The 21134-nt window shown below is 49.9% G+C and overlaps 1 protein-coding gene across 3 annotated transcripts in view; it reads right to left on the bottom strand.

The window, feature by feature from the left end:
* Window positions 1-218: 218 nt before the first annotated feature.
* Window positions 219-21134, bottom strand: part of LOC143936194 (breast cancer anti-estrogen resistance protein 3 homolog) — a 59694-nt gene continuing 38778 nt past the window's right edge. For all 3 annotated transcript variants that reach the window (XM_077460586.1, XM_077460585.1, XM_077460587.1), the window contains 4 exons: window positions 18644-18815; window positions 15200-15305; window positions 11052-11246; window positions 219-7465 (listed from right to left, as the gene is read on the bottom strand). In XM_077460586.1, coding sequence (XP_077316712.1) covers window positions 7263-7465; window positions 11052-11246; window positions 15200-15305; window positions 18644-18815 — 676 coding nt within the window. In that variant the 3' untranslated portion in view covers window positions 219-7262. The remainder of the gene's footprint in view (window positions 7466-11051; window positions 11247-15199; window positions 15306-18643; window positions 18816-21134) is intronic.

Below are 21134 nucleotides of genomic sequence, written 5' to 3'. Positions count from 1 at the left end.
ATACTTATTTTAGAAATTGCGCCTGTAAAGCGCCTAAAAAGCTCGTTATTATACTAGTCGCTGGTTGGGAGAAAAAAAAAAAGGTGTGGTGCGGGCTCAGCAGATTTTCTCATTGTAATTACCATGGCACCCCCTGGTAGCATATACTTACCCCCAATACCGATAATGAAGTGAGCTTAGTTTACCTGCAGTACATCAATAAGGAAAAGGGTCTGCAATTGTGTAAAAATAAGCTTTATTTTTTTATTTTTTACATATAGTTACATATATAGTATGCAAATTCTTTAATAAAAAAAAATAAAAATAAAAAAATAAACAGCAATAATCAGTCTGCCAAGGTTTTACCAATATAACCGGGCGATTTAAAGTGAAGGGCCAGTTGTACCGGGCACTGCACTGACCAATGGGAAGGTACGGTACCGTATACTATATAAAGTGTAAGGTTCAACTGAGTGATACAAAAGGTGAAAGGATATAAAGTATCCATGCACGGGGGGGGGGGGGGGGGCATCATCAGTTCCAATCAGGTAAGGATTTTCACTGATACAGTGAAACCTCGGATATCGAGTAACGCGGTATATGAGCGTTTCGACTATACGAGTTTTAAAAGTAAAATAAATTAATAAATTCCTGACTCGGTTTGCGAGCTTTGTCTTGCAAGAAGAGCAGGATTCAAGCTGCTGGGCTGTGCAGTACCGCATGTGGCCAGAGGTGCGGTGGCACCGTTGAAGCTCAGAGACACTTCGTTCCCGAGTGCCTCAGAGCGCCCCCCACTCCTCTGGCCACATACAGCACTGCATACACCAGCAGCGACTGTGGAACCAATTATCTGAGTTTCCATTGATTCCTATGGGGAAACTCGCTTTGATATACGAGCGCTCTGGATTACAAGCATTCTCCTGGAACGGATTACGCTCGTAATCCAAGGTACTACTGTATACCGATATGCTGTAAAGCATTTTATTCCCATTATGCCTTAATGCAGTGTTTCTCAACTCCAGTCCTCAAGGCGCCCCAAACAGGTCATGTTTTAAAGATTTCCCTCAGGTTAAACAGCTGTGGTAATTACCAAGGCAGTAAAACTGATCAAATCACCTGTGCAAAATAATGGAAAACAGTGGCGTCGCTAGGGGGTGGCTTTTGGGGCTACAGTCACGAATCTGGGGCCCATAGCCCCCCCCCCGAGTATCTGCAGGGGTCCCCAAGGGGAGGGGAGGCTCTCTGGGGACCCTGAGGTAAGTGGGGGGCTCTCTGGGGATCCTGATGCAAGGGGGAGGCTCTCTGGGGACCCTGATTTTAAAGGGGAGGCTCTCTGGGGACCCTAATTTTAAAGGGGAGGCTCTCTGGGAAACCTGATGTAAGTGGGGGGCTCTCTGGGGATCCTGATGCAAGGGGGAGGCTCCCTGGGGACCCTAATGTAAGGGGGGCTTTCTGGGAACCCTAATGTAAGTGGGGGGGCTCTCTAAGGACCCTAATGCAAGGGGGAAGCTCTCTGGGGACCGCAATTATGGGGTACTCTCTGGGGACCCTGATGTAAGTGGGGGGCTCTCTGGGGACCCTGATGCAAGGAGGAGGCTCTCTGGGGACCCTGATTCAAGGTGGAGGCTCTCCGGGGACCCTGATGTTAGGGGGGGCTCTCTAGGAACCCTGATGTAAGTGGGGTGCTCTCTAGGGGCCCTAATGTAAGGGGGAGGCTCTCTGGGGACCCTGATGTAAGTGGGGGGCTCTCTGGTGATATATACACACACACAGATATATTACTGCATATACATGTGTATGCCCGCCCAAGTGTATGACTTTCTTCACTACGCTGCTATGGGCTCTAGCCCCAGATCTTTTGTAGACCCAGCAATGCCCCTGATGGAAAGCCTGAAAACATGACCTGTCGGGTGCCTTGAGGACTGGAGTTGAGGAAACACTAAGGAATAGTCTCTTCCTATAGTCTTCGTATATATATCCACATTGCAGCCAAAGATTGAATCAAATGCAAAAGTGACAGTTCCAGGGGGAGGGGCAATCACATGCTCAGTTTGATGTGTATTGCTGCGAGAGTGCATGTGATCGACACAGGGCCAACCAGCACTGTTTAGACAGAGGGTCAGGAGTCACACAGCCTCATAGGACAATCAGAAGAGAATGAAAACTCCTCCTACAAGCTTTGACCAGACATTGATAGAAGTCACAAGACTGCTATATACTGATGAGAAAAGGTATTTAGCAGTTAATATTTACTAAAATAATTTCTGTGTACTGTGGGAGACGGGATATAGTAAATGCAGTCAGTTAAAGCGACGCAGCGCCGGATCACAAAAAAAAAAAGTGCTCTGGTTAGGAAGGGGGTAAAATCTTCCGGGGCTGAAGCGGGTTAATGGATGCAATGTGGACGTTTGTTGCGTTAAAGGCAGCCTGTTGAAATGAATGGGGCTGCCAGCGCACATCAGATCTCACTTGAAAATTTAACAGGCAGTTTCTTTTCCAATGGAGCACAGCTCAACTTACTGTTGTAAAGCACTGCGCAAACTATCAGCGCTATATAAATCCTGTATAATAATAATAACTTGCTTTACCGTGCATTGTGGTGCTCTGCAATGCATGTGTGTCAGAGGCGCATTGGGTTAATCCCTTTTGAGCCTCCCGCCTCCTGGCCCTTTAAAAGCTGGGAGGCGAGACGGTCATTCAGGTCATGGGACTGATGTGATTGGCTGTCACAGGTGATGCAAGGTGGCCAGACATTGTTGGATGGTCTAGCCCAGTGGACTCCAAACTGCGGCTCTTTAATTGCCTTTATTTGACCCTTGGGGCACTTTTTTTGTCCACAGATTCCAACAATGGGGCACAATTTCCCCCCCCCCTACAAAAATAAAGGTGAACAATTCTTCCCAATGACACCAATGATGGGGCACAATTCCTCCCAGGGACACCAATGCTGGGGCACAATTCCTCCCAAGGACACCAACGCTGGGGCACAATTCCTTCCAAGGACACCAACGCTGGGGCACAATTCCTCCCAAGGACACCAACGTTGGGGCACAATTCCTCCCGAGGACACCAACGCTGGGGCACAATTCCTCCCAAGGACACCAACGTTGGGGCACAATTCCTCCCAAGGACACCAACGATGGGGCACTATTCCTCCCAAGGACACCAACGATGGGGCACAATTCCTCCCAAGCACACCAACGTTGGGGCACAATTCCTCCCAAGGACACCAACGATGGGGCACTATTCCTCCCAAGGACACCAACGATGGGGCACTATTCCTCCCAAGGACACCAACGATGGGGCACAATTCCTCCCAAGGACACCAACGTTGGGGCACAATTCCTCCCAAGGACACCAACGATGGGGCACAATTCCTCCCAAGGACACCAACGATGGGGCACAATTCCTCCCTATGACACCAATGATGGGGCACAATTCCTTTCAAGGACACCAATGATGGTCCTCCCAATTGTACCCAGGGCACATTCCTCCCAATTGTACAACGGGATGCAATTTCTCCTTATGACACCAAATATGGGGTAAAATTCCTCCCACTGACACCAGTAACGGAGCATTGTTTATTCCCACTGATGTCAGGACATTTTCTACTCCCACTGGCCACAGTTCGGCCCCCCGCTAAAGTCTGAAGGGCAGCAAACCGGCCCTTTGTTTAGAAAGTTTGGAGACCCCTGGTCTAGCCGACTAGGCAACGGACACATGGTAAAGGGTAAGATGTCCATTTTAGAGCATTTTGTGGTAGTCCTACTATTAAATGAACTACTACCGGTACACAATAGGTGGCCACCTTGAAATAGCTCGATGATGTACATTTGAAGAACATTCTGTGGTGGGTCTAGCTGGTTAAATACAATAGGTGGACTTATAGTCTAATACAGCGATTCTCAACCAGGGTTCCTCCAAAGGTTGCTAGGGGTTCCTTCAGCATTGGGCAATAAGTTCCCACTGACACCATTGATCTTTTTAGCAATCTGTAAGGAGGTAATTCTTCCAAATGACCACAAGTGTAAGGACCATTCTTCCCACTGACCACAAGTGTAAGGACCATTCTTCCCACTGACCACAAGTGTAAGGACCATTCTTCCCAATGACTACAAGTGTAAGGACCATTCTTCCCAATGACCACAAGTGTAAGGACCATTCTTCCCACTGACCACAAGTGTAAGGACCATTCTTCCCAATGACCACAAGTGTAAGAACCATTCTTCCCACTGACCACAAGTGTAAGGACCATTCTTCCCAATGACCACAAGTGTAAGGACCATTCCTCCCAATGACCACAAGTGTAAGGACCATTCTTCCCAATGACCACAAGTGTAAGGACCATTCTTCCCAATGACCACAAGTGTAAGGACCATTCTTCTCACTGATCACAAGTGTAAGGACCATTCCTCCCAATGACCACAAGTGTAAGGACCATTCTTCCCACTGACCACAAGTGTAAGGACCATTCTTCCCAATGACCACAAGTGTAAGGACCATTCTTCACACTGACCACAAGTGTAAGGACCATTCTTCCCACTGACCACAAGTCTAAGGACCATTCTTCCTAATGACCACAAGTCTAAGGACCATTCTTCCCAATGACCACAAGTGTAAGGACCATTCTTCCCACTGACCACAAGTGTGAGGACCATTCTTCCCAATGACCACAAGTGTAAGGACCATTCTTCCTAATGACCACAAGTGTAAGGACCATTCCTCCCAATGACCACAAGTGTAAGGACCATTCTTCCCAATGACCAAAAATGTAAGGACCATTCTTCCCAATGACCAAAAATGTGAGGACCATTCTTCCCAATGACCAAAAATGTAAGGACCATTCTTCCCAATGACCAAAAATGTAAGGACCATTCTTCCCAATGACCAAAAATGTGAGGACCATTCTTCCCACTGACCACAAGTCTAAGGACCATTCTTCCCACTGACCACAAGTGTAAGGACCATTCCTCCCAATGACCACAAGTGTAAGGACCATTCTTCCCAATGACCACAAGTCTAAGGACCATTCTTCCCAATGACCACAAGTGTAAGGACCATTCTTCCCACTGACCACAAGTCTAAGGACCATTCTTCCCAATGACCACAAGTGTAAGGACCATTCTTCCCACTGACCACAAGTGTGAGGACCATTCTTCCCAATGACCACAAGTGTAAGGACCATTCTTCCCAATGACCACAAGTGTAAGGACCATTCTTCCCAATGACCACAAGTGTAAGGACCATTCTTCCCACTGACCACAAGTGTAAGGATCATTCTTCCCAATGACCACAAGTGTGAGGACCATTCTTCCCAATGACCACAAGTGTAAGGATCATTCTTCCCAATGACCACAAGTGTAAGGACCGTTCTTCCCACTGACCACAAGTGTAAGGACCGTTCTTCCCACTGACCACAAGTGTGAGGACCATTCCTCCCACTGACCACAAGTGTGAGGACCATTCTTCCCAATGACCACAAGTGTAAGGATCATTCTTCCCAATGACCACAAGTGTGAGGACCATTCCTCCCACTGACCACAAGTGTGAGGACCATTCTTCCCACTGACCACAAGTGTAAGAACCATTCTTCCCACTGACCACAAGTGTAAGGACCATTCTTCCCAATGACCACAAGTGTAAGGACCATTCCTCCCAATGACCACAAGTGTAAGGACCATTCTTCCCAATGACCACAAGTGTAAGGACCATTCTTCCCAATGACCACAAGTGTAAGGACCATTCTTCTCACTGATCACAAGTGTAAGGACCATTCCTCCCAATGACCACAAGTGTAAGGACCATTCTTCCCACTGACCACAAGTGTAAGGACCATTCTTCCCAATGACCACAAGTGTAAGGACCATTCTTCACACTGACCACAAGTGTAAGGACCATTCTTCCCACTGACCACAAGTCTAAGGACCATTCTTCCTAATGACCACAAGTCTAAGGACCATTCTTCCCAATGACCACAAGTGTAAGGACCATTCTTCCCACTGACCACAAGTGTGAGGACCATTCTTCCCAATGACCACAAGTGTAAGGACCATTCTTCCTAATGACCACAAGTGTAAGGACCATTCCTCCCAATGACCACAAGTGTAAGGACCATTCTTCCCAATGACCAAAAATGTAAGGACCATTCTTCCCAATGACCAAAAATGTGAGGACCATTCTTCCCAATGACCAAAAATGTAAGGACCATTCTTCCCAATGACCAAAAATGTAAGGACCATTCTTCCCAATGACCAAAAATGTGAGGACCATTCTTCCCACTGACCACAAGTCTAAGGACCATTCTTCCCACTGACCACAAGTGTAAGGACCATTCCTCCCAATGACCACAAGTGTAAGGACCATTCTTCCCAATGACCACAAGTCTAAGGACCATTCTTCCCAATGACCACAAGTGTAAGGACCATTCTTCCCACTGACCACAAGTCTAAGGACCATTCTTCCCAATGACCACAAGTGTAAGGACCATTCTTCCCACTGACCACAAGTGTGAGGACCATTCTTCCCAATGACCACAAGTGTAAGGACCATTCTTCCCAATGACCACAAGTGTAAGGACCATTCTTCCCAATGACCACAAGTGTAAGGACCATTCTTCCCACTGACCACAAGTGTAAGGATCATTCTTCCCAATGACCACAAGTGTGAGGACCATTCTTCCCAATGACCACAAGTGTAAGGATCATTCTTCCCAATGACCACAAGTGTAAGGACCGTTCTTCCCACTGACCACAAGTGTAAGGACCGTTCTTCCCACTGACCACAAGTGTGAGGACCATTCCTCCCACTGACCACAAGTGTGAGGACCATTCTTCCCAATGACCACAAGTGTAAGGATCATTCTTCCCAATGACCACAAGTGTGAGGACCATTCCTCCCACTGACCACAAGTGTGAGGACCATTCTTCCCACTGACCATCACACTAATATGTATCATGAGTTGTAGACTTCTAATTTGTAGCAGGGGTTCCCCGAGACCGGAGAACTATTTCAAGGGTTCCTCTGGGTTGAAAAGGTTGAGAACGGCTGGTATACATAGATATAAAAGTGCCAAGCTATAAACAACAGAAAAAAAAAGGTGTGGGTTTAAAAGGTGAATACATTTCGGTCGAGTAGATATACAGAGTAGCTGAGCGTCTTGTATCCGGTAGAGGTGAAATATGCGCCTCCTAGAGAATTGTAATGGATTTAGATAAATGGCTCAGAATCTTATTGTTGAGTTTGTCTTGATTATAGTCGACCTACTTTGACTATCAGATATCGATCTAGTAGGCGGCTCCATACACAGAACTCGCCAACCTACTTCTTTGAGTCTCTGGCTCCAGTTTCTGGGATAAAACGCTCAAGATCTGGTCAAACTTCTTGTGTCTTTCGCTCTGTTCAACCGCGGCTCCTTTACTCCCCCAGAAAATCCTGAGGGAGAACTCCGTCTGGAAGGCTTCTCGTAGTTCGGGCTGAGGAACGAATCCTGTAGAATAAAGACCGATAAACGGCATGAATACAAATCGCCTTCTCTCACAGGAACCTACTTAGCGGAATTTTACTCTGTGATCACCTCCGTCTATTACCTTCCATTCTTCCAATGTTTTCTTCCCAACCCATCTCTTAACCTTCATCCGTTTAACTAAAGTAGTTTGCTGTCCTTCTTCTCACGTATATTTAACCCCTTGCCGCCCGCCAATTGTCAAATGACGGCGGCAAAGTGGTTTCAAAATCCTGACTGGACGTCATAGACCGTCCTCAGGATTTTGAGCCGCTGCGCACCCCCCCGGGCATCGCGGCGATCGTTGTTGTGGGGTGTCAGTCTGACCCCCCGCAACTACGATCTCGGTAAAGAGTCTCTGGCGGAGACTCTTTACTATGTGATCAGCCGTGTCCAATCACGGCTGATCACAGTGTAAATAGGAAGAGCCGGTGATCAGCTTTTCCTCACTCGCGTCTGTCAGACGCTAGTAGAGGAGAGCCGATCGGCTGCTCCTCTGACGGGGGGTCTGTGCTGACCACCCTAGACCACCTGGGATGCCAGTCAGTGTCCACGATAGATGCCAATCAGTGCCCACAATGAATGCTAATCAGTGCCCACAATGGGCATCATTGATTGGCATGCATTATTGTTTGGCACTGATTGGCATCCATCACCACAAAACCATACAATGTCGCCTTTCAGTGCCCATCCGTGCCACCTATCAGTGCCCATCCGTGCCACCTATCAGTGTCCATACGTGCCAACTATCAGTGTCCATCCATGGCCACCTGTGCCGTCTATCCATGCCCATTCATGCCGCCTATCCATGCCAATCCGTGCCAGCTATCAGTGCCATTTTGTGCCACCTATCAGTGTCCATTCGTGTCACCCATAAGTGCCACCTATCACTGCCCGTCAGTGCCGCCTATCAGTGCCACATATCAATGCCACCTCATCAGTGTCACTTCATTGGTGCCAGCTCATCAGTGCCCATCAGTGCCCATCAGTGAAGGAGAAAACGTACTTATTTACAAAGTTTTAAAACTGAAACAAAAAAAAACATTTTTTTTTTCAAAATTTTCGGTATTTTTTTATTTGTAGCGCAAAAAATAAACACCGTAGAGGTGATCAAATACCACCAAAAGAAAGCTCTGTTTGTGGGAAAAAATGATAAAAATTTCATTTGGGTACAGTGTAGCATGACCGCGCAATTGTCATTCAAAGGACGACAGCGCTGAAAGCTCAAAATTGGTCTGGGCAGGAAGGTGTTTAAGTGCCCCGGTATTGAGGTGGTTAAAGGGGTTGTGGCCGGCCCACCCAGGACAGGGGCTTTTTTTTACAATATATATATTTTTTTTTACAAGGAGCCCCGTTTGGGGGGCTTTTGGTGATATATCAGGGGTCTAAACAAACCCCTGATGTCTCACACCGGGACAGGGGACTGCCGGCTAGCCTTTTGCCTACTGATTATGGGCCCTGGCTTTTGAGGGGGCTCTATTTTTTGGGAGGTGTTTGGGGGATCTTTGAAGTAGTCTTACTTCGGACTCTCCCCGAAACATGCAGACTCTGTGACCTGAAGAACCCAGATACAGATTTGGGGCCTCAATGCCCAAACTAGCGCCCCCACACCTCTGGCCACATACAGTACTGCATACACCAGCACGCCCCGCACCTCTGGCCACATACAGTACTGCATACACCAGAGCCCCCGCACCTCTGGCCACATACAGTACTGCATGCACCAGAGCCCCCATACACCAGAGCCCCCGCACCTCTGGCCACATACATTACTGCATACACCAGTGCCCCTGCACCTCTGGCCACATACAGTACTGCATGCACCAGAGCCCCCGCACCTCTGGCCACATACAGTACTGCATACACCAGCACCCCCCCACCTCTGGCCACATACAGTACTGCATGCACCAGAGCCCCCGCACCTCTGGCCACATACACTACTGCATGCACCAGAGCCCCCCGCACCTCTGGCCACATACACTACTGCATGCACCAGAGCCCCCGCACCTCTGGCCACATACACTACTGCATGCACCAGAGCCCCCGCACCTCTGGCCACATACAGTACTGCATGCACCAGAGCCCCCGCACCTCTGGCCACATACAGTACTGCATACACCAGCGCCCCCGCACCACTGGCCACATACAGTACTGCATGCACCAGAGCCCCCACACCTCTGGCCACATACAGTACTGCATGCACCAGTACCCCCGCACCTCTGGCCACATACATTACTGCATACACCAGCGCCCCCGCACCTCTGGCCACATACATTACTGCATACACCAGCACCCCCGCACCTCTGGCCACATACACTACTGCATGCACCAGAGCCCCCGCACCTCTGGCCACATACAGTACTGCATGCACCAGTGCCCCCGCACCTCTGGCACATACAGTACTACATACACCAGCGCCCCCGCACCTCTGGCCACATACAGTACTGCATGCACCAGAGCCCCCGCACCTCTGGCCACATACAGTACTGCACACACCAGCGCCCCCGCACCTCTGGCCACATACAGTACTGCATGCACCAGAGCCCCCGCACCTCTGGCCACATACAGTACTGCATGCACCAGAGCCCCGCACCTCTGGCCACATACATTACTGCATACACCAGCGCCCCCGCACCTCTGGCCACATACAGTACTGCATACACCAGAGCCCCCGCACCTCTGGCCACATACAGTACTGCATACACCAGCGCTCCGCACCTCTGGCCACATACATTACTGCATACACCAGTGCCCCCGCACCTCTGACCACATACATTACTGCATACACCAGCGCTCCGCACCTCTGGCCACATACATTACTGCATACACCAGTGCCCCCGCACCTCTGGCCACATACAGTACTGCATACACCAGCGCCCCGCACCTCTGGCCACATACAGTACTGCATACACCAGCACCCCCGCACCTCTGGCCACATACAGTACTGCATGCACCAGAGCCCCCACACCTCTGGCCACATACAGTACTGCATGCACCAGTGCCTCCGCACCTCTGACCACATACATTACTGCATACACCAGCGCCCCCGCACCTCTGGCCACATACATTACTGCATACACCAGCACCCCCGCACCTCTGGCCACATACAGTGCTGCATGCACCAGAGCCCCCGCACCTCTGGCCACATACAGTACTGCATACACCAGCGCCCCCGCACCTCTGGCCACATACAGTACTGCATGCACCAGAGCCCCCACACCTCTGGCCACATACAGTACTGCATGCACCAATACCCCCGCACCTCTGGCCACATACATTACTGCATACACCAGCGCCCCCGCACCTCTGGCCACATACATTACTGCATACACCAGCACCCCCGCACCTCTGGCCACATACATTACTGCATACACCAGTGCCCCCACACCTCGGAGATGCGGGGGGTGTGGCCAGAGAGGTGCGAGGGTCACATGAAATGGCCTGGCGGACGGGGTTGGGCCCGTGGGTCTTGTGTTTGACACATTTGCTATAGAGTGTCCCTGTGACGTCACCATTTCTGGAACGCTGTTCTTCTCTTTGTCATCTACCAATCAGCCGGTCATATTCTCACCTGCTAGTTTGTTCTCTGCATTGTTTCGGTAAATCTTCTCATTAGCGACGTATGTCCGCGCTGCTTGCAGTACCCGCAGGAGCCGCCCGCAGCTCTCCTCCACTGGGCCACCCCAGTCATCTTCTCCTTCCAAGGCCTTGAGAATGGGCAGGATGTATGGCACCACTATATTGGTTAATGATGGCAATGACAGGCCTGGTAAGGGGGACACAAGAAAATTGTCTTCTATTGAAAACCTGAAATGGCATCGGAAAAAAAAACATTTTCTGTTTACAGAGTATGGAGATGTTTAAACCCCCGCCCTTTGCAGCTATAACAGCTTCACCTCTTCTGGGGAAGGCCGTCCACAAGGTTTAGGAGGGTGTCTATGGGAATGTTTGACCATTCTTCCAGAAGAGCATTTGTGAGGTCAGACACTGATGTTGGACGAGAAGGCCTGGCTTGTATTCTCCGCTCTAATTTATTTCTAAGGTATTCTATCGGATTGAAGTCAGGACTTTGTGCAGGCCAGTCAAGTTCCTCCACCCCAAACTCGCTCATCCATGGTGTCTGACCTCACAAATTCTAGAACGGTCAAACATCCCCATAAACACACTCCTAAACCTTGTGGACGGCCTTCCCAGAAGAGGTGAAGCTGTTATAGCTGCAAAGACGGAGCCAACTCAATATTGCACCCTCCGGACTAAGACTGGGATGTCATTAAACTTCATGTGTGTGTAAGGGCGGGTGTCCCAATACTTTGGTAATATAGTGTACATTGAGCCCTGGTCCACACTGGTACGATTTGACATGTCAAATTGCCGGTGTAACGACATATTCGGCGATCCATCGCAGTTTGCTACGGAAGTGACTTTTAGTTGCCGCCATCTTGCTACACCCCACACTCGTCCACGGTAAGGATACACTGAGAAGGGGGAAAGCGGACATGTTGTTACACCCACCGCTGTTTTGCATTTTACACTTATTTATAATACAGGACTTAGAACTCCGTCTGACTGCTTAGCTGTTGAATTTGAAAAGCAGCGAACTTCTGTGGGATTCGTAAACCTGTGAGATGAGCGGGGATGCCTCTGCTTTTAAAAATGCAACATCTTAAGTAGTCACACAGAGTTACAAATCATTTCACTATATACTTTACTGTTATAAATACGTGTAAAACGCGGAACTCCGGTGGGTGTAACAACATGTCCGCTTTCCCCCTTCTCAGTGCATCCTTACAAGTGTGGGGTGTAGCAAGATGGCGGCGACGGAACGTCACTTCCGTAGCAAAATGCGATGGGTCGCCGAATATGACGTTGCACCAGCAATCGCACTGTCCTAATCGGTGCGCAGCTGCATTCGCAGTGACGCACGGATTTAAAAAAATCATTGCTGTGTTCCTTTTTGCGATTTCGGGCTGCGAAATCCGCACAGATGTCTCTGAAATGGCGCCCGAAATCGGGACGGACGCGCGGGAGTGAGACGGCTTCATTCCCGCAGCTCAGTGTGGACCGGGGCTTAGGCCTTCTTCTACCAGATTGGATGGAGAAGGGCTTCCAGCTGTGGGTTGAGAATTATACAGACATGCCTTTCATTTTAGACCGACCATGCAAGAAAACGTTACGGCAGGTACAGGAATGGTAGCTGACAAATATTGCGCAAATGTTAACCCTTTCCTGCCCGCCGTATGCTCATAAGCAACTTGAGGAAGTATGAAAGAGCGACCGAAAACAGAGGATTCTTTCACTTGATGATGAGAGGATCGTCTGTTACTTGGCACCCCATCATGCTTGTGGCAGTACAAAGGTGGATTGTATTCTCTGCTGCCATTTATATATATTATATATATACTCCGGTGTGTATATATGTAGCGCCGGCTCCTGAAGAGCAGGCGCTATATGTTTTTAACCACTTGCCGCCCGCCCTATAGGCAATTGACGGCGGCAAAGTGGTTTCATAATCCTGACCGGACGTCACATGACGTGATCAGGATTATGAGCCGCTGCGCGCCCCCGGGGGCGCGCATCGCGGTGATCGTTGTTGCGGGTGTCAGTCTGACACCCGGCAACTACGATCTCGGTAAAGAGTCTCAGACGGAGACTCTTTACCACGTGATCAGCCGTGTCCAATCACGGCTGATCACAGTGTAAATGGGAAGAGCCGGTGATCGGCTTTCCCTCCCTTGCGTCTGTCAGACACGAGTAGAGGAGAGCCGATCGGCTGCTCTTCTGACAGGGGGGGTCTGTGCTGATCGATTATCAGCACAGCCCCCCCGAGGATGCCCACACTGGACCACCAGGGACGCCACCAGACCACCAGGGAAAAGGTAATCCTCCCTAGACCACCAGGGACGCCAGTCAGCACAATGGGTGCCAATCAGTGCCCATAATGGATGCCAATCAGTGCCCACAATGGGCATCACTGATTGGCATGCATTATTGTTTGGCACTGATTGGCATCCATTACTATAGTATAACACCAATGCCGCCTATGAGTGCCCACCTGTGCCGCCTATGAGTGCCCACCTGTGCCACCTATCAGTGCCCACCTGTGCCGCCTATCAGTGCCCACCTGTGCCGCCTATCAGTGCCCATCCATGCCCATCTGTGCCGCCTATCCATGCCCATCTGTGCCGCCTATCCATGCCCATCTGTGCCGCCCATCCGTGCCGCCCATCCATGCCAGCTATCAGTGCCAATTTGTGCCACCTATCAGTGTCCGTCCGTGTCGCCCATCCGTGCCGCCCATCCGTGCCACTTCATTGGTGCCACATTGGTGCCCATCAGTGCCGCCTTATCAGTGCCCATCAGTGTAGCCCCATCAGTGCCCATCAGTGAAGGAGAAAATGTACTTATTTACAAAGTTTTGAAACTGAAACAAAAAAAAAACATTTTTTTTTTTTCAAAATTTCCGGTATTTTTTTATTTGTAGCGCAAAAAATAAAAACCGTAGAGGTGATCAAATACCACCAAAAGAAAGCTCTATTTGTGGGGAAAAAATGATAAAAATTTCATTTGGGTACAGTGTAGCATGACCGCGCAATTGTCATTCAAAGTGCGACAGCGCTGAAAGCTCAAAATTGGTCTGGGCAGGAAGGTGTTTAAGTGCCCCCCGGTATTGAAGTGGTTAAAGTTAATGTTACCCCTGAACTGCAGTTTGGTTTGGGTATAATTATTCCAAATTTTGACCTCAGCATCAGTCTGACTGGACTATAGGGTGTTCAGCCTGGCCATGGGGGGGCGCTGTCTCTTCTGGCAGGCATGGAAACAGTCTGGTTGGGTGCTTTAAGGTTACTTTCTCTCGGAGCCAGCCCAGTGGGAGGGTCACTCTTGCTGTGCTTTCTGGGAGAGGGTACATAAGATGTGGATGTCACGTGGTTCGAGGTTCCGGTCCAGAAGTATGTACTGACTTCCATGGTCCTGTTCCTCCTGACCAGCCCCCCCCCCTAGGAAGGCTATGGCCTGGGGTGCGGATCCACCCGACTTTATGTCTCGGGGGTTGGCTAGCCCAAGGCAAGGAAACTAAGGAAAGGATTCAGAGGTGGTCCGGTGCCGTCTCCGGTTGTGGAAAGGACCAGCAACTTTATAGCTATCCAGGGGAGGACTCTTCAGAAGAAGGCCACATACGGGTTGGCTTCTTAGTGAGAGCCTGGTAAGGCTGAAGTACCTAAGTGAATCCAACCTTGTGGGTATCGCCGAACCGGCTGAAAGATCCAGGTATCACATGAGTGATACCCCTTGAATGATGAAGAACCATCAGATGGAAAGCCAATCCTCCAGAGCTCAAGAAACCCTTGGCAATCTTTGGAGAACCCCCATGGAATCCTGGTTGATAATGAACATTCAGTTGCCCATGGGCACCATAACTCTTCCTCTATGACAAATCTGTCCTTTTAAAGTAGGGAAATAAACTTCCACGTGATCTTTGTTGGTATTTATTTCCTAAGTGGCTCTCATAGAGAAAGTTGATATATAGCTGCTGAGTTATGTACAGCTGTCTATGGAATGTTTGCATTCCGTGTACTTTTCACACAAAAGCAACACAGGTAATAAATAAAGTATTGATCGTGCTCTGGGATTGATGAGGAAGGTGGGTGGCATTGGTGGTGAAGGTCACCGAGGGCATGAGGACAATTCTAAAGTTTACGTGGCAGGAGAAGAATAACTTACATTCCTCCATTTCCCGTAAAGCCGGTTTCAGCTGTTTGTGGAAGGCGATGGCGCTGTCGGTGTGCGTTTGCCGGAGCGATTGCCATGTTTGTTCCAGGCGGGCAACCTGGAATAAAAAAAAAATGTAGCTGTCTCAGAGATTGCTTCTGATTGGTAGATAAGCACAAGAAGCCCATTCTTGCCTTAAACAGCTAAATGCCCGGCCAAAAATATTGTTCCTTTTTACTACCCCAGAAACTTGGAATTAAGGATGAGCCGAACACCCCCCTGTTCGGTTCGCACCAGAACCTGCGAACAGACCTAAACTTCCTGTGAGCTTTAGAACCCCATTGAAGTCTATGGGACTCGAACGTTCAAAATCTAAAGTGCTAATTTTAAAGGCTAATATGCAAGTTATTGTCCTAAAAAGTGTTTGGGGACCCGGGTCCTGCCCCAGGGGACATGGATCAATGCAAAAAAAAGTTTTAAAAACGGAAGTTTTTTCAGGAGCAGTGATTTTAATAATGATTAAAGTGAAACAATAAAAGTGTAATATTCCTTTAAATGTCGTACCTGGGGGGTGTCTATAGTATGCCTGTGAAGGGGCGCATGTTTCTGGTGCTTAGAACTGTCCCTGCACAAAGTGTCATTTCCCAAGGAAAAAAAGTCTTTTAAAATCACTTTGCATTGTCGGCTCCCGTAATACAGAGAACACTCAATGAGTGTTCTCTGTATTTGCCGACAATTCATTCATTGATTAAAAAAAAAAAAAGCGTGGGGGTTCCCCTAAATTCAATTACCAGGCCCTTCAGGTCTGGTATGGATATTAAGGGGAACCCCGTGTCAAATTTTTGGTATGGATTTTTAGGGGGACCCCCACGTCAATTTTCTTTTAAATTTGATGCGGGGTTCTCCTTAATATCCATACCAGACCTAAAGGGCCTGGTAATTGAATTTAGGAGTACCCCCACTCTTTTTTGAATTTTTTTAAAAAAATTTTTTATCAATGAATGAATTGTCGGCAAATACAAAGAACATTCATTGAGTGTTCTCTGTATTACGGGGAGCCGACAATGGAAAGTGATTTTAAAAGACTTTTTTTCCTTGCGAAATGACACTTTGTGCAGGGACAGTTCTAAGCACGGGAAACATGCGCCCCTTCACAGGCATACTATAGACACCCCCCAGTTATGACATTTAAAGGAATATTTCACTTTCATTGTTTCACTTTAATCATTATTAAAATCACTGCTCCTGAAAAAACTTCAGTTTTTAAAACTTTTTTTTGCATTGATCCATGTCCCCTGGGGCAGGACCCGGGTCCCCAAACACTTTAGGACAGTAACTTGCATATTAGTCTTTAAAATTAGCACTTTAGATTTCTCCCATAGACTTGTATAGGGTGTTCTGGCTTTTCGAATTTGCCGCGAACAGCCCAAATTGTTCACTGAATAGGCAATGTTTGACTCGAACTCAAAGCTCATCCCTACTTGGCATGTATGGATGAATTGGAAACTCTGTGAATAGATTATATCCTATTTTAATATTCTCCTGTCATAAAACTGTGTTCCCAGTACACCCTGTCTCTTACAAATTGTGTTTCCAACATCCCCTCACCCCCTAAATGGGTGTTCCAGCACAGGGATGTTGTTAGAAACCACGGGGGCCCCATACAGACAACATGACACAGGGCCCCATACAGACGACCTGACACGGGGCCCCATACAGATGACCTGACACGGGGCCCCATACAGACGACCTGACACGGGGCCCCATACAGACGACCTGACACGGGGCCCCATACAGACGACCTGACACGGGGCCCCATACAGACGACCTGACACGGGGCCCCATACAGACGACCTGACACGGGGCCCCATACAGACGACCTGACACGGGGCCCCATACAGACGACCTGACACGGGGCCCCATACAGATGACCTGACACAGGGCCCCATACAGACGACCTGACACGGTGCCCCATACAGACAACATGACACGGGCCCCATACAGACGACCTGACATGGGGCCTCATACAGACGACCTGACACAGTGCCCCATACAGACGACCTGACACAGTGCCCCATACAGACAACCTGACACGGGGCCCCATACAGACAACCTGACACGGGGCCCCATACAGACCACCTGACACGGTGCCCCATACAGACCACCTGACACGGTGCCCCATACAGACGACCTGACACGGTGCCCCATACAGACGACCTGACACGGTGCCCCATACAGACGACCTGACACGGGGCCCTATACAGACAACATGACTTGGGGCCCTTTACAGACAACATGACTCGGAGCTTCATACAGACAACATGACTCGGGGCCCCATACAGACAACATGACTCGGGGGCCCCATACAGACAACATGACTCGAGGCTTCATACAGACAACCTGACACGGGGCCCCATACAGACAACCTGACACGGGGCCCCATACAGACATCCTTACATGGGGCTCCATACAAACAACCTGACACAGGGCCCCATACAGACAACCTGGCACGGGGCCCCATACAGACAACATGACACGGGGCCCCATACAGACAACTTGACACGGGACCCCATACAGACCACCTGACACAGGGCCCCATACAGACCACCTGACACAGGGCCCCATACAGACAACATGACACGGCGGCCCCATACAGACGATTCTTCAGTTATGAATGAACACAGTGAGTGATCGGTACAGCTCATTCATTATGTTAATTTAGGAAAGGAAGGGGCTGGTAAATGACATATTTACCTAACCCTTCCCCCACTCTCAATCCTGAAGGATCCTGTTGTGTGCTTGCAGGTGCTGATGGGAATAAGAGGAGGGAAGGCAGCAGCACTGCGGAGGTAGGGGGAGCACACAGGGGGGGCCTAGGCAGCAGGGAGAAATGTATGGTGCACAAGGAAAAGTGACCAGTGTGGGTGGCAATCACTAGAGCCGATCTCCTGTATGGCTCTCTCTGCAGCAGCTGAAAGCCAACATGAGGTAGAGGAGGAGAAGCACGCTTTCAGCTGCGGCAGAGAGCCATACAGGGGATTGGTTCCAGTAAGTGCCCCCCTGCTGCACCGATCACCCTCCCTGCCCACATCTGATTCACTCTGCTGCCTGGGCACCCCTGCCGGCCCGGGCCCCGTACAGGACTGGTGGTACCCCTTTATTTACGGCCCTGTCCCAGCATACCCTCTCCCTTAAACCCTCTGTGTTCCTAGCATCACCTTCCTCTTAAAATATTTTTCCTAGCGCCCCCGTGTCTATAAAATTATGTTCCCAGCATGCCTCTACCCCTAAAAGTGTGTCCCCAGCATTCCTTCGCCCTTAAAAATTGGGTTCCCAAGGTCCCCTGTCCCCTTAAAATGATGTTCCCAGCATCCTTTTCCCCCTAAAATTATGTTCCCAGCATCCCCTCTCCCTTAAACACAAATGGGGTTCCCAACATGTGAGCCTGGTCCTTACCTGGGGCATTGTCAGGGCCTTCATAACAGCAGAAAAGCCAAAAAGATCTCCAGCAAAGTCCTTCAACTCCATGGCTAGATGGATAATACGGTGCAGGGTGTGCGCTCTCTCGGTCACCGCTCCGGTGCAGCCCAGGATATCCACAGCTATCCCCAGAGACAACAGGTGGTGCCTAGGGGCGGGGGAGAAGGCAGAATAAACATTCACATTCTACATACCCGGCACTCTTGATTTTGACCATTTGCCTTCTCCTGCTGACCACAGGTGCTGTATAAATGTTTTCCTCCCGCTGACAACCAAGCCTGAGACATTGTTACTCCTACTAAGATTGGGTCATTTTCTACTCCTGCTGGCTACAGTCCGGCCCTCCTATTGTCCAGTGCCCAGTCCGGCCCTCCTAAAGTCCAGTGCCCAGTCCGGCCCTCCTAAAGTCCAGTGCCCAGTCCGGCCCTCCTAAAGTCCAGTGCCCAGTCCGGCCCTCTTCAAGTCCAATGCCCAGTCTGGCCCCCCTAGAGTCCAATGCTCAGTCCAGCCCTCCTACAGTCCAATGCCCAGTCCGACCCTCCGGCATTCGAATGCCCAGTCCGGCCCTCCGACATTCGAATGCCCAGTCCGACCCTCCGACATTCGAATGCCCAGTCCGACCCTCCGACATTCGAATGCCCAGTCCGACCCTCCGACATTCGAATGCCCAGTCTGGCCCTCCGACATTCGAATGCCCAGTCTGGCCCTCCTACAGTCCAATGCCCAGTCTGGCCCTCCTACAATCCAATGCCCAGTCTGGCCCTCCTACAGTCCAATGCCCAGTCCGGCCCCCCTAAACTCCAATGCCCAGTCTGACCCTCCTAAAGTTCAACATGACTGCGCACCAGTGTACAAAGCAAGGACCATAAAGACATGGATGAGCGAGTTTGGGGTGGAGGAAGTTGATTAGCCTGTACAGAGTCCTGACTGTCCACACGGTTTAGGAGTGTGTCTATGGGAATGTTTGACCATTCTTCCAGAAGCACATTTGTGAGGTCAGGTACTGATGTTGGATGAGAAGGCCTGGCTTGCAGTCTCGGCTCAAATTCATCCCAAAGGTGTTCTATCAGGTTGAGGTCAGGACTCTGTGCTGGCCAGTCAAGTTCCTCCACCCCAAACTCGCTCATCCATGTCTTTATGGACCTTGCTTTGTGCACTGGTGCGCAGTCATGTTGGAACAGAAAGGGGCCGTCCCCAAACTGTTCCCACAAAGTTGGGAGCATGAAATTGTCCAAAATGTCTTGGTATGCTGATGCCTTAAGATTTCCCTTCACTGGAACTAAGGGGCCAAGCCAAACCCCTGAAAAACAACCCCCCACCATAATCCCCCCCTCCACCAAATGATGTGGACCAGTCCACAAAGCAAGGTCCATAAAGACATGGATGAGCGAGTTTGGGGTGGAGGAACTTGACTGGCCTGCACAGAGTCCAGACTTCAACCTGATAGAACACCTTTGGGATGAATTAGAGTAGAGACTGCGAGCCAGGCCTTCTCGTCCAACATCAGTGCCCGACCTCACAAATGCTCTTCTGCAAGAACGGTCAAACATCCCCATAGACACCCTCCTAAACCTTGTGGACGGCCTTCCCAGAAGAGGTGAAGCTGTTATAGCTGCAAGGGGCGGAGCCAACTCAATATTGAACCCTACGGACTAAGACTGGGAGGCCATTAAAGTTCATGTGTGTGTAAAGGCAGGTGTCCCAATACTTTTGGTAATATAGGGTATAGGTGCGTTGGTGAACTGATTGTAATCGGACCAATAAAATGATAGGAAATAGAATGAATTTGAATAGATCCTTTACATTATATATAGATCGTACTTTTGGTCAATGTTTTCAAAATGTGGGAACGATACTTTTGATTGGGGTTGATTTGCTCAAACTGAAGAACCTGGTGCAGCCGTGCGTGATGGTAGCCAATCGGCTTCTAACTTCGGATTGTTCAGTTAAGCTTTGCCAAAAAAATAAATAAATACCTGAATGCTGATTGGCTGCCATGCACAGCTGCGCCAGATTTTGCACTGTGCAGTTTTGGTGAAGCTCCATTGTTGTTGCATCGTACGACGTTCCTATCGATGGTCGATCCACTGGACTGTAGGAGGGCCGGACTGGGCGCTGGACTGTAGGAGGGCCGGACTGTAGGAGGGCCGGGCTGGGCGCTGGACTGTAGGAGGGCCGGGCTGGGAGCTGGACTGTAGGAGGGCCGGGCTGGGAGCTGGACTGTAGGAGGGCCGGGCTGGGCGCTGGACTGTAGGAGGGCCGGGCTGGGAGCTGGACTGTAGGAGGGCCAGACTGGGCTCTGGACTGTAGGAGGGCCAGACTGGGCTCTGGACTATAGGAGGGCCAGACTGGGCGCTGGACTGTAGGAGGGCCAGACTGGGCTCTGGACTATAGGAGGGCCAGACTGGGCGCTGGACTGTAGGAGGGCCGGGCTGGGCGCTGGACTGTAGGAGGGCTGGGCTGGGCG

Source organism: Lithobates pipiens, unplaced genomic scaffold (assembly GCF_037356315.1).
Source record: "Lithobates pipiens isolate NorthernLeopardFrog02 unplaced genomic scaffold, aLitPip1_a1.2 Scaffold_28, whole genome shotgun sequence".
NCBI lineage: Eukaryota > Metazoa > Chordata > Amphibia > Anura > Ranidae > Lithobates > Lithobates pipiens.
The sequence above is the reverse complement of the archived record's forward strand: the minus strand, read 5'-3'. Positions and strand labels throughout refer to the sequence as shown.